Raw genomic sequence first — 13,608 nt, 5'->3', positions numbered from 1 at the left:
CTCAGAAGGAGCTGAAAGACGTCCGATAACAACGGCAGCTCCACAGGAAGCACACAGTGGAAACAGTGAACCATCAACTGGAAGACGACATGAAGTAGAGCTGGCCGATAAAAACAAGTCATGTCATTCGGTATCGATAATTATCAGGATTCTTTCCAGTTTAAAGGCTTTAAAGTTTGGCTCCTGAGTGAAAGTTGAATAAACCAGATGGTTAATTTTAAAGTTTTCTTTTACGGTCAGCAAGGGCGTCGCTTCGTGTTGAAAAGTGGTCAAGGACATAGGGGCTGAGATTAGGGGTGTGAAGAGCTGGCGAGACATCACCATCCGCGATATTAGGTTCACGAGAATGAGACGAAAAGATCTCCTCAATGCCAAGATATCTGAGCGGGGTGTTACTACTTGGGGTGACAACACTGACCCAAACCTGACTCAGATAAACGCCTTTAAAACAACCAAATCAGTGGAATTTATTAACATAACAAAACAATAAATCAAGAACCCCAAAAACACAAAAATCCCCAGCTCAGAGGCTGCAAGACCAGCAGTCCCAGATCAAAAAGCCTCTCTTCTGAAGCTTGGACAGGAGCTCTTAAAGACCGCCTTCCGAGGCCAGGCGGACCCCGTTCAGCAATTAGCTGGAGCAGAACTACAGGACACCGCACAGGGAGTCTGGGAGGACCTCCCCCAGGAAACTTTGATCTTTAAACACTTCATGTCCTGCATTCTGGTGACCGTTTCTGCACCAATTTATGGTGGAACTGTTTTTATTTATGTAAAAGGAAAAACAAAATTCAGGTATTTCAAAATATATGTTTTTTTTCATCAAATCATGCTTTAAAAAAGTGGCGGGGACATGTCCAGCGTCCCCAGCGTCAATGACAACTATGATGGACAGAACAAACAGTGGATTGCTTCACAAAACTGAGGCACAACATTCACACCTATTATGATAAACTGATGTAGAAATATGTCCCCAATGTTATCAGGTAGCTGAAGGAGGCAGACACTCCTAATAACGATCTGAGCCCGTCAGCGGCAAAAACATGCACTTTAGTGGACGTTCTTTGACGTTGCAGCCCTGTTTCACTGCTGCAGGTTGAAAAATCTACAAGTTCCCCTTTAAGCTGAGACTGTAACAAAGCACGCTGCAGAATTTGAAGCTCTGTGATTGGGTGTTTCATGCTGAAAAGCAGCTTGCGAGCGGCTTCTTGTGCCTTTAACTTCTTAGTAAAAGTACTGATTCCACTGATCATTCACCTGGATTTCATGTCCATCCAAACCCTGCAAAGCTTCACTGTCACTGAATGAACGGGTCTGAAACGCGGTGGCACATTTGGTACAGTGGTACAGTGCCGAATTTCATTTTAATCCCCCCATGATTCGCAGGTATTTCACTCTAGGCCAACACTTCCTGGCTTGGCTTACAAGCAGCAACCCTGACCCAGAAGCAGAAATCAGCATCAAGTCTGAAGTCCTTCTAGTGAATGTAGGACTCGTGCGGAGCACGTGCACGAGGCATCCTCTCCGTGTGTTCCTCTGATGAAACAGCGATCACTGATTGAGCAACCTGATCTCTCACACCCGTGTTTGTCCCAGTCTTTGTGTGTAACCGGGCCGGCGGGCTTAAACCAACAGATGGGTCTATTAATAGCAGCCGCTGGTACCTTGTTGGTCAGTCACCTCCTTCACCTTCACCCTCCTCCACCAAAACCAAACGCACCCCTGAGCTCACGAGCATCACGCACTTTAGCACTGTAAGAAAAGATACTACATATCTGCTCAATAAAAATGAGGCAACAGCTTACAAGCAATATTATTAATTGTTTGGTATCGAGTAAATATTAATTAACCCTTTATAGTTATAAATTTAATATGAGTATTTAATATGAGTAGATTCAAATAGAAAACAGTACTGAATTAATTACCACCTAAACAAAAATACTGAGTTGATTTGAAATAGATAAACTCCCTAATGTGTAAACAGCACTAATAAATCTAAATTTAATTATATAGATCAATGATATATAATTGAGTAGGGGAGCGCGGGGTATGTCGTCACACTTTTCACACTAACATTTACTGAGCACCGTACATCACAATGGTACAAATGTTTTGTATTCATTACATCTTCATATCTTATCTCATTATGGAGCTGTAGAGAGTGAACAGAGAGAATGCACATGTGACAATTTCCCCCATCGGCAGGTAAGTTGTCACGCTGGGTTAGAACAGTTAGAAACTTATGAATATTGATTTCAAATTGTAACCAGAACTAAAAATATAATCAATCAACAATCAAGCCCAGAGAATTTGGAAAGTAAATAATTTAAATCAAAACACAAATGTTGGCAGAGCTCACATTAAGTGGGACAGCGTCTTTCTTTGAACTTTAAAACCAAACGTTCTCTGGAGTGCAAATAGATCTGTGGTAACAGAATGTAATGCTGCAGATTTAAACTTTATTAAATGTGTAACTTCTTAACTAAACAGATGGGATGTTTAAACACATTAATTCAATGCATTTCTGTACAACGTACATCTGTATCAGACTGATCAGACATGTGTTTAGAGTCACAGTTCTGGCAGACATAAATTGCCTGGCCTGAGGTGTGAGCATGTTTTTCTTTTTTTCCACACACTTAAACGTCTTCTTTGGAATACTGCATGAAAATGGCTCCACGTAGACGAGGCCAAAAGAGATGTCAGCCACTTATGTCAAAATCCTCAGCTGTACTTGTGATTGATTTGTTCTTCAGCTTCACCTGCCTGACTGCCTTTAACATTATGTCAGGTGGCGTCTTCCTTCCTTCAAAAACACATTCCTCCTTGCAATTACAAATTAATTACAAGCTTATTTGTCTGCTACCCTTGTTGCCTTACTAAATTAATAACTGGATCATGTAGTGTGTGTGTTTGTATCTACTAACATACTACATGCCTACAGTTTAAGACCGTATAAACTCTGTCATGAATTCAGTCTTGTGCAGGCACATGTATAATATTCTATTTACAGGATCATTTAATGCTTGTGTCAGAGGTAATTACACAATTTCACATAGTTTTTTGAGCATGTTTTGTGTGTTTATTTGTACTGGGGCAAGTAATCACGTGACAACTTGCCCCAAAACTGACATGTGTGCTAATGTTGGCTAAATCTCAAGGTTAGCTTAACATAGCGCTTCAGCTGAAGTATCAAAAGACACGTTATTGTCTCCTCTCCTTTGCGCAAAGTTATCATTTTGAACATTCATACCTAATGAGGCTGGAATACATAAAATGTTACCAACAAAAAACACTATATTCTAACAGACACGTTTAAAAAACACATAATTCACAAAGTACATTTTGTATTTCAAACAAATAGGAGACTTATTAGCTAATTTTAACAAAACTCCCTTCACTGCCATGCATTATGGGAAATCTTGACAGGAAGTGCTTTTCAATTAAAATTTGCCTGATTACATTAATTTGAATTTACTCAATATTCTCTCTATTTTGGATTAGATAAATATAATGCTTATGTTTTATTTAACTACAATGGGTGGATTTTATTAAATATTTTCCTTAAAAGCAAAAACACAATCATATTGAATATATTTTACCTAATACATTAATTCAAATCCACATGACCACAGAATCTCTTTTTACAGTGTGGTGGAGCTTATCCAAATCAAGCGCAGACAGTGTTTGTTTTTTTGACCTGACTCTCCGTAAACACTTTCCTGATGAGTTTATGGTCTCAGTCGTGATGTGTGCATGATGTTCATTTAGTAAATTATGGTCCCATTTAGAGGAACAAAGACCAGGAAGCAGGGGAGGCTTCAGGGCGGGGCTACAAGGTGAGTGACAAGTCGCTACCAATCAGGATAGATTTGACCAGTGTGTTATCAGTTCATGAACGTTAATTTAACTTATTAATTCCAGTAGGTAATTTTTAGGCCTGTTGTCGTCACGTTCGGGTTTTCTTGGTCGATGCTTCTGTGTCCCTGTCTTGTTTTTTGGAATTGCATGGTATTCTGCTGTTTTCCCCCCTCTCCTTTGAGTTTATACCTTTTTTTGTGCATGTAACAGGTTTGCAAAGTGAAAAAGCCCAAAGGGAGTTCCCATCTCCCACAGAAAACTCTGCTGTGAACTGCCTGAAAACAGCTCGTTTGTAGTCCAGCCTTTACTTCCCTTTCTTGTGACGTCACAATGAAAATACGTGTCATAACGCTCACCGAGCGGCTACTCCGACACGCCCTCAGAAACAGTGAGCTGCAGCACACAGCTCTCCTCTCCCTTCCAAACACTAGCTACCCTCCAGGCAGTCAGTGGACATAAAGTTGTTGCTGTGATGTAGAGACTGAGCTCAGTTAAAACTTTATGGATACAGATTAATAACTCACCGCTCTGAAACTCTCGCTCCAGTCCATGTTGCCAAGCTGGTCGGCAACATGAGCAAAATATGACCTCTTTAACAGTCGATATTTGAATCCAATCACTTTGTGTCTGAGTTTATAAAATTCCTGTAAAGGTTTCTACCTTGTCAGGAGTTTAATTAATTAGCCAGACAATAATGTGATATAATTTTATTCATTTCCACATAATAAGGCTCAAACAATAATCTATAAACTGGAACGTAACTTTAAATGCTTCTCAAATTTGATCGTTAACTCTCTCTGGGTTACAAGACATTTGCCACCTTTATCCGATACATTATAGACCAACAAATGAATCGATTATAGGAGAAAATGTTATTTTAACGGGGTCACAACTCATAACGCTGACTCAGAAAGTGGAAGCTGACGTAGAAAATCCAGATCCATGATGATCAGAAACAGCTCAATCTGATTGTTGCATCAATGAAATCACAAACAATAAAACATTTTAAAGTCTAAACTCAAAAGAAACTTCAGCTACTTCGCAGCGTTACTCTGTCCTACATCTCCCACAATGCATTTCACACCTCCACCCGGGGACTGGGAGTAACAACAGTGTTCGGGTCGGAGGGGAAGCAGGTTGGTTTGTTTGGTGGTGATGATGATGTCACATCCTGTTTGCTGGGACGGCGCTCCCTCCTGTACACACCTCCACAGCAGAGTGTTACTCCTCCACCACGAGCTTCTGGGACTCGTACATCTTCCCGATGGCGACCTGCAGAGACAAAAACGGATTCACTCCATCACACAAAAAGGAGACGCTCCAACGTTCAGCTGCACTGTAAAATATTATAATGTATAATACACAGTGAACATTTATCTACTTGGGTCCAAATCCACAACTATCTACTCAACTAATTAAGACCTTTTGTCTCGGTTGTCTCTGTAACTAACAGCTTTTTGAGCTTCATTTGAACTTAGCAACAATAAATATGCAACGTCCATTTAGACTTTCAAAATAAAACAAGTTAACGTCATGAAATGTCGCAATTTGGTTATGTTTATGCACCAAAACTACTTGGTTAGGTTTAGGAAAAGACCCTGCTTTGTAATGTTACTCACACAACTTAAATAAAAACATTTTTTGGTGACTTTTTATTTCACACTGGAAACAAAACACCAGCTTCCTGGTTGAAAGTCCAGTTCCAGTTTCTGGTCCACCCCAACCACCTCCTTTACTCTGACTTTTCCGTTATTTTTTTCCGACACCCAAGGGCGTCACTTTGTGTTGGGGACACAGGCGCTCAGATTAGGGGTGTGCAGAGATACTTTGCTCACAAGATATCACGATACGCGATATTAGGTTCACAAAAACAAGATAAAAGATCCTTAAACAGTGTTTTAAAGATGTCAATGCCAACATATATGAGGAAATTTAGATCTTTAAACACTTCATTTCCTACATTCTGTTGAACGTTTCTGCACCAATTTATGGTGGAAATGTTTTTATGTAAAAGGAAAAACAAAATTGAATTCATTTTAAAATATATAAATATAGTAGAATTTAAGTCAGTGCAGCTCTCAGGCATTCTGAGCTGCTTTCAGATCTATTTCTCTTGTAGATCAACCTTTCTCATGTAATCTCGTCCCTGCTGAGGCAGCACACATGAAGGCCTGATTCAGACTTCACTCCTCTTTTGTCATGTTCACAGGGAGAGAACGCAAAACTTGGCCAAAAAGTTTTTAAAGTTACTGACATCTTTGGGTCATTTTATCATCAGCAGCTTGTTTTTGGTGTTTTTTTTCCAGCTCAAGTTACTTTTTTTGGACAATGAACATTCGTTTCTTCTATATTTTAACTGCATTTCATGTTTTCTTAATGTGCAAATTAACCTTTCTAAAGGCATTTTCATTTATTGTTGAACTGCAAGCTATCTTTCAGAAAAAAGTGGTGAGGACATGTGTCCCCAGTGTAAAGGCCACCTATGCCTACACCTACCCTTACCGTTTAAAACAACACTACAGGGCTTCTCCCACTGCGTTCCAAAGCGCCGCCGACGGGTCGTGACCAAGCGTCCATATGTGACGTCTTAAGACTGAGAACGGGTTGTTTAGACAGACGAACATTTTAAGTGTCACAGCAAAGTCCTGCACGAGGCTTTTGATTAAAAAACAGAAGCAGCAAAAACTTACACTAAAGAAACAACATCACACAGGTAGTAACCCTGTAGTACCCCTGTAGTACCCAAGTAGTACCCCTGTAGTACCCAAGTAGTAACCCTGTAGTACCCAAGTAGTAACCCTGTAGTAACCCTGTAGTACCCCTGTAGTACCCCTGTAGTACCCCTGTAGTACCCCTGTAGTACCCAAGTAGTACCCCTGTAGTACCCAAGTAGTACCCAAGTAGTAACCCTGTAGTACCCCAGTACTAACCCTGTAGTACCCCAGTAGTACCCCTGTAGTACCCCTGTAGTACCCCTGTCCTAACCCCGTACTACCCCTGTCCTAACCCAGTAGTAACCCTGTAGTACCCCTGTAGTACCCCAGTACTAACCCTGTAGTACCCCTGTAGTACCCCAGTACTAACCCTGTAGTACCCCTGTAGTACCCCAGTACTAACCCTGTAGTACCTCTGTAGTACCCCTGTAGTACCCCTGTAGTACCCCTGTAGTACCCCTGTAGTAACCCTGTAGTACCCCTGTAGTACCCCTGTAGTACCCCTGTAGTACCCCTGTCCTAACCCCGTACTACCCCTGTCCTAACCCAGTAGTAACCCTGTAGTACCCCTGTAGTAACCCTGTAGTACCCCTGTAGTAACCCTGTAGTACCCCTGTAGTACCCCAGTACTAACCCTGTAGTACCCCAGTACTAACCCTGTAGTACCCCAGTACTAACCCTGTAGTACCTCTGTAGTACCCCTGTAGTACAAATATATCAACGCGACACGTCCTTCCAGCGTCTCCACTCATCTGACATTTATTTGATCGTACTATGTGTGTGTTTAGTGGCCAGAGAGCCTCGTCACTGTGTTACGTCAATATTATCCAGCTCTGTTGTCAAATAAAAGAGCCACTTAAGGTCGAGCGTGATGTTGCTGTGGTGTATGTACAAACTGTGTTTGGGTTCACAATTGATTTCTTCTCGTTTCTGTACAAAGACACGACGGACTCATCTACAGGACATGACCAAGCACACAGCAGGTGTTCTGAACGTGGAGCTGCTGTCCGTCCGGTCTGAACACACCGTTTATTTCTCGCCTCAGAATAGATCAGCTGATCGGATCCAGCAGCTGTTTCAGGTCCACATCATAAAAAACATCCTCTGCACACGTTTAGTAACTTGTTAACAACTTAGACTGTTTTGAATCCCTGCAAAACACCAGTCCTTACAGCTAGTTGGGGAAAAATGCTGCGAGTGGCGTGCACGTGAAAACTGATATCTGCTACTTCAGGGAGCAACTGTAACACACACGTTTCATATTTAAGTGTAATCAGGTGATTTAAGGACTACTAGTGTTGAAGTTGCATGTGCGGTTGTGTCACTGCAGCGCCACCAGGGGGCACAATCTACCCACGCTCCATCACCACGTTCATCCACCTCATCAGTTATTCTGCCGTCAACCCCCCCCCTCTCTCTCCACACTGTCTGAGCAGACCCTCTCTCTCGCCCGGTTGGAGCACCCCGGCGTGTGTGACGTCCTGATTGGCTGGAGTGTGGCGTAGGAGGGAGGGGGGTGGCAGCCAATCAGCAGGCAGGAGGCTTGTCTCTCATGTAAATTGTTGCGGCTGTGGCTCCTAACAAAGGGATGGCCTCCCTCTCTACATATCTGTCTGTTCTTGTTACTCTCCATCTTCCTCTCCATCAGTTTGTTTTATATCTCTTTAGATTTGTTTCTCTTTCTGTCTTTATCCGGTGCGCCGTCTCTTCCTGTCTGGCTTTTCATTTGATCTGATTTCAGCCCAGTACAGTCCGGTTTACTTTATCAGTGAGAGAGATACCACATCATTAATAATAAAACAAATGCAAACCATCGACCCTTCAAAACAGGAATATCTTATTACAAAAATTTTTAAAGTAATAAACATACAGAACGCATGCCCCCCTGAAAATAAGTGAATAAAAAGGAACATTTCAGTTTGATTATTCCGTTAAAATATGAATCTAAATAACCTAATTAATACAGAAACAGCAGGGGTGGCCAAGGCCCTGAAATCTGATTGGCCCCCCCGGTGCCCCTCTAACAGAGTCAGAGGGTAGTTGGCTTGTTAGTATCATAGATGGACAAATGAACGTGCCTGCTGGACACAAGCCCGGGGCCCCTGGACCAGAACCTCTGTGTGAACTCACTGCTAACTCTCTGTGAAGCCCTTCGTACTTTGTTTTGATAAGTGCTCTATAAATAAAGTTTATTACACAACATACTTGTTGGAAAGTCAAACACTAAATCACTTAGAGACCCTAAACAACCAACAACTACGACTAAGACCCTAAATGGCCATGAACTACAAAGAGACACAAAGCGACCACAAAGAGACACAAAGAGACTACAAAGAGACACAAAGCGACCACAAAGAGACACAAAGCGACACAAAGAGACACAAAGCGACCACAAAGAGACACAAAGCGACTACAAAGCGACCACAAAGAGACACAAAGCGACCACAAAGAGACACAAAGCGACCACAAAGAGACACAAAGCGACCACAAAGAGACACAAAGCGACCACAAAGAGACACAAAGCGACCACAAAGAGACACAAAGCGACCACAAAGAGACACAAAGCGACTACAAAGCGACCACAAAGAGACACAAAGCGACCACAAAGAGACAAAGAGACACAAAGCGACCACAAAGAGACACAAAGCGACCACAAAGCGACCACAAAGAGACACAAAGCGACCACAAAGAGACACAAAGCGACCACAAAGAGACCACAAAGAGACACAAAGCGACCACAAAGAGACAAAGAGACACAAAGCGACCACAAAGAGACACAAAGAGACACAAAGCGACCACAAAACGACTACAAAGAGACACAAAGAGACACAAAGCGACCACAAAGAGACACAAAGCGACCACAAAGAGGTGCAAAACAACTACAGAGACACAAAACAACTACAGAGACACAAAACAACTACAGAGACACAAAGATACGCAAAGTAAGTAAAAGGAGACACAAAGCGACCACAAAGAGGTGCTAAATTACTACAAAGAGACTGTAAATGACCAACAACTACAAAAGAGACACAAAATGATTACAAAGAGACACGAACACACATAAAGCAACTACAAAGACACACAAGGGACAGAGACTCAGCCTCGGCTCCACGTCATCCATCCCCGCCGGGGCTTTAATCCCAGTGGACGATGTGGTGAACGGACTCATGGTACAGAAGAACAAGGCCTTTTTTGATACTCGTTAGTGTCAAAGTAATTTGGACTGTGCCATAAAGGTATAGAAGGTCTGTAGCCAGCCCTACTGTCATGGGATGCCATCTTTACTGAAAGTTTGGTGGGGGAGATTAATGGACTGGGTCTGCTGTACTAGTTTGAGCTTCTTAATGCTGCAGCATACGATGTTATTTAAAACAGCTTTGTGGCAACAGTTTGTTTTTCTTTCCCCGTACACAACGCAGCTCCATAACCTCCACCCCCTCCAGCAGCTCTGGGATAGCCTCGACTCCACTAGTATCTCTACAGTATGCTCTCTTAAAGGTTCCTGCGCAGTACAGAAATCTTGTTATTTGACAAAGATATAGCAATTAGTTTTTGGTTAGGATTCAAAAACCACATATGCAATTACACTCGGCACGCCGTGGACGCCTCATGGGAGCTGTCGCCTACATAAAGACGATCAGTGTTGGTGTTATAATGGAAAGCTAAACTTAGCCTCCTTCATATATCATCATATCCATCCCCTCGGCATCACAGCCGCTCACACAGAACAAGTGGGAGCAGTATGGAAACACACTCTTCTCTCCCTGCCGAGTCGTGACTGACTGACCTTCAGTCTTACTCCCACCAGGCAGGAGGTGTAAGATTAACATAAGCCTGCTGCACTCCATCTGATACAGACTGAAGATCTGCACGTCAGGTCTGAAATATTACAGCTGTTCTTCTGACAGCATCGCTGCAACCCAACCATGTTCTCCAACCTCAACCTGACAATGGATGAAAAAAACGATCTGTTTAACAACTGACTGTTTTTACAGCCAGATGGTTCATCTGGTCAAAATGTTACCACAACCATTTATTATTATTTATTTTTTACAATATCTCACAAAAGTGAGTAAACCCCTCACATTTTTGTAATTATTTGATTTTATCTTTTCATGTGACGACACTGAAGAAACGACACTTTGCTGCAATGTAAAGTAGTGAGTGTGCAGCTTGTTCAACAGTGTAAATTTGCTGTCCCCTCAAAATAACATCACACAGTCATTAATGTCTAAACCTCTGGCACACCCACTACTTTGTAGCAAAGTGTCGTTTCTTCAGTGTTGTCACATGAAAAGATATAATCAAATATTTACAAAAATGTGAGGGGTGCACTCACTTTTGTAGGACAGGTGTGATTAACCATCCAACCCGCTCAGGGCGACAAACAACAAAAACACAATGATTAACAATTCAAAAAAGTACACTTAAAAAAACAATAACACATCAAACATGTCAAGAAATTTCTCACAGTTAGAGAGTTACATGATGGGATATTCTGTATGTCACCAGAAGCTCTCCACACATGCTTGTAGGGTCGGGGTCGTTGAAATTTTATCGATACCGATTCCAATAATCGATTTCCACGTCACTGCCGTGTTATGATAGTAAGACTATGTGTCAGATACTGAATCAGAAAAAGTAGTGCACCTCAAATTCAAAAAAGGACTGCTGTGACACAGATTGATTTCATCGCTGAATGTCAACCCTTTCCTGCACTGGAGCACTTTCTGCTGAAGCACTGGACTTAAAATTTAAAAAATGGTGAAAGCATGAAAGCAGCGGTGCACACATTACTATGAACACAGGGGTGCCGAAGAAACATTTAGAGAATCTTTTTTAAGTGACTGCTACCCACAGAAAACATGTTCCTCATGGTGACCATCCTAATATATTGGATTTGTGAGGGGCACAAAAAGTGAACGTCTAAAGTGAAGCCATTTCCAGTTTGCACCATGATGTTGGGTCTCGGTGTAAAAGATGGTCGTAGGCAGCTCTAAGGGAATCCCTGCTTACACTGGGTGCAGCACTTCACTGCAACATGCCGACACACCTTCTGCAAATCCACATCGTTACATAATCTGTGATGTCAATTAAATGTCAATTAAGTCGATGAATCGCCCCAGACCTGAAAAGAGAACTGATGGCAACTTAACATTGTAAGTGTGCCGGTAATGTTTCCTTTCTAAATATTAATATTTACCAGATATAATCTGGATCATGTGCTGTATTATTACAGTGTAGGTGGATGGTAAAACGGGGGAAGTAGAAGCTAATTTTAGAGTAAACCTTCTACAGTGGTGTGTTCAAAAAAATAACATAAAAAGAGATGCTGTTCTTAACGGCAGGAGACAGTGAAAATCAAAGTTAAAGAGCCGTTGAAAGTGGGAGGAAAGAGATGAAACGACGGAGGGAAGCCTGGTGGTGGCCAGCAGAGCGGCTCAGACAAAGAAAATGAGGTTTTCTTGTGTGCAAGGGGAGGCGAGATGAAACGACGGAGGGGCTCGAGCGGCAGGATGCTGTCAAGATGAAATTCACGAGGCCTTTGAGAGTGTAGGACAGAGAGAGAGAGGAGGATGGAGAGCGAGGGAAGCAGGGAGGATGAGATGTGCTCAGGTAGATAATAAACTGAGCAGAAGGGAGTGATCCACGCCGTTCGTCAGGTGACGAGAGCGATGCTGCAAAAACACATTTTACTGTCGTGACGACTGTTTAGTGCTGAGAATCAGACCTGAGGAAAAGGAAGGGCTTCCTTATTAGTTATTTTAAGGGAAGTAAAAGTTCAGCTCATTCCTGTGCTGACGAGCTCTGTACCTGACAGGTGCAGCCCTCACCTGCTGGACGGACACGAAAGTCTCCTGGTTGAATCATCAGTAACAAAAACTGAAAATCTAGTTGGCTCTTTGTTAAAAAGCTAAACAGGGTAGCAACTACAACTCTAAGGTGCATTTTAATGGGAAACATCCAGTCACAGAGTGTGATTTAGTGGCTGAATCTGGATCAGTTTGGGATGAATTGAACAACTATAGTGCAGAATTTGGTCTCAAGTGCAACAGCGGAGCTACAGCTGACTGGCAGCAGAGGCTCATGGGTATTGAAGTAATTAGTGCTATCCAGCAAACTGACAAAAAAATATTTCTGAAAAACCTAAAGTTTTCTGTTACGCGGGACCAGTCATTAGGTACACAACATTTCCATTCTTGGAGACAGGCCGACAGACTAAAGCCGTGACAACTTGGCGTTCAGTGAGTTTACTCTGCGTTACTTTTGTATGTGAAATGACGTAAACTTCAGCAGCGTCATTGGTGCTGGGGGTGAACCCACACTGTGCAAACACACGTCTGTTTGCACAGGAGAGTGACGACGCTGAACAGGAGGGCAGGTGAATCAGATACAGGTAGACAGAGAGAGGTTGGAAAAGCTAAACAATTAACCAGAGCGAATGCATTTAATAAAAACGTCACAACTTTAATCTACTTTCATTTCTCTCTCTCTCTCAGCCCTTTTAGGAGGTTTATCAGTTTTCACAAAATCAGTCAGTTGGAGCACATAACACCACTCTCTGCTTTTAAAACCAGGGAAAACTGACTGAACTCCACTCTCCCAGACAGACTTTAGGCTTTTCCAGAATTATAGCCAACTACCGGACTCATGTTTTAAAACCTCTGAAACCCTACAGGTCGCACACTCGAGCTAGTTCTAAGCTGCTTAGATGCAACTTAAACTGTCAATATGGACATGGCATTGACCTGGACTTGTGCAGATTACTTTCAAACTTGACTTTAAACCTGACTTTCTTTGAGAAGACCGAGACTTGACTTGGACTTGTGCAGATTACTTTCAAACTTGACTTTAAACCTGACTTTCTTTGAGAAGACCGAGACTTGACTTGGACTTGTGCCGATTACTTTAAGACCGAGACTTGACTTGGACTTGTGCCGATTACTTGGAGACTTGACTTCAAACCTGACTTTCTTTGAGAAGACCGAGACTTGACTTGGACTTGTGCAGATTACTTGGAGACTTGACTTCA

At 42.3% G+C, this 13,608-nt stretch overlaps 1 protein-coding gene across 1 annotated transcript in view; it reads right to left on the bottom strand.

Annotated features, from left to right (window-relative positions):
* Positions 1 to 4,553: 4,553 nt before the first annotated feature.
* The window catches only part of LOC119913596 (LYR motif-containing protein 4A), a 44,829-nt gene continuing 35,774 nt past the window's right edge, over positions 4,554 to 13,608 (bottom strand). The window contains exon 3 of the mRNA XM_038732928.1: positions 4,554 to 5,133. Within this exon, the coding sequence (XP_038588856.1) occupies positions 5,083 to 5,133 (51 nt within the window). The 3' untranslated portion in view covers positions 4,554 to 5,082. The remainder of the gene's footprint in view (positions 5,134 to 13,608) is intronic.

This window comes from Micropterus salmoides, unplaced genomic scaffold (assembly GCF_014851395.1).
Source record: "Micropterus salmoides isolate LMB-PRFRI ecotype aquatic unplaced genomic scaffold, ASM1485139v1 Ms_hic_scaffold_1, whole genome shotgun sequence".
In the NCBI taxonomy this organism is placed as follows: domain Eukaryota; kingdom Metazoa; phylum Chordata; class Actinopteri; order Centrarchiformes; family Centrarchidae; genus Micropterus; species Micropterus salmoides.
The sequence above is the reverse complement of the archived record's forward strand: the minus strand, read 5'-3'. Positions and strand labels throughout refer to the sequence as shown.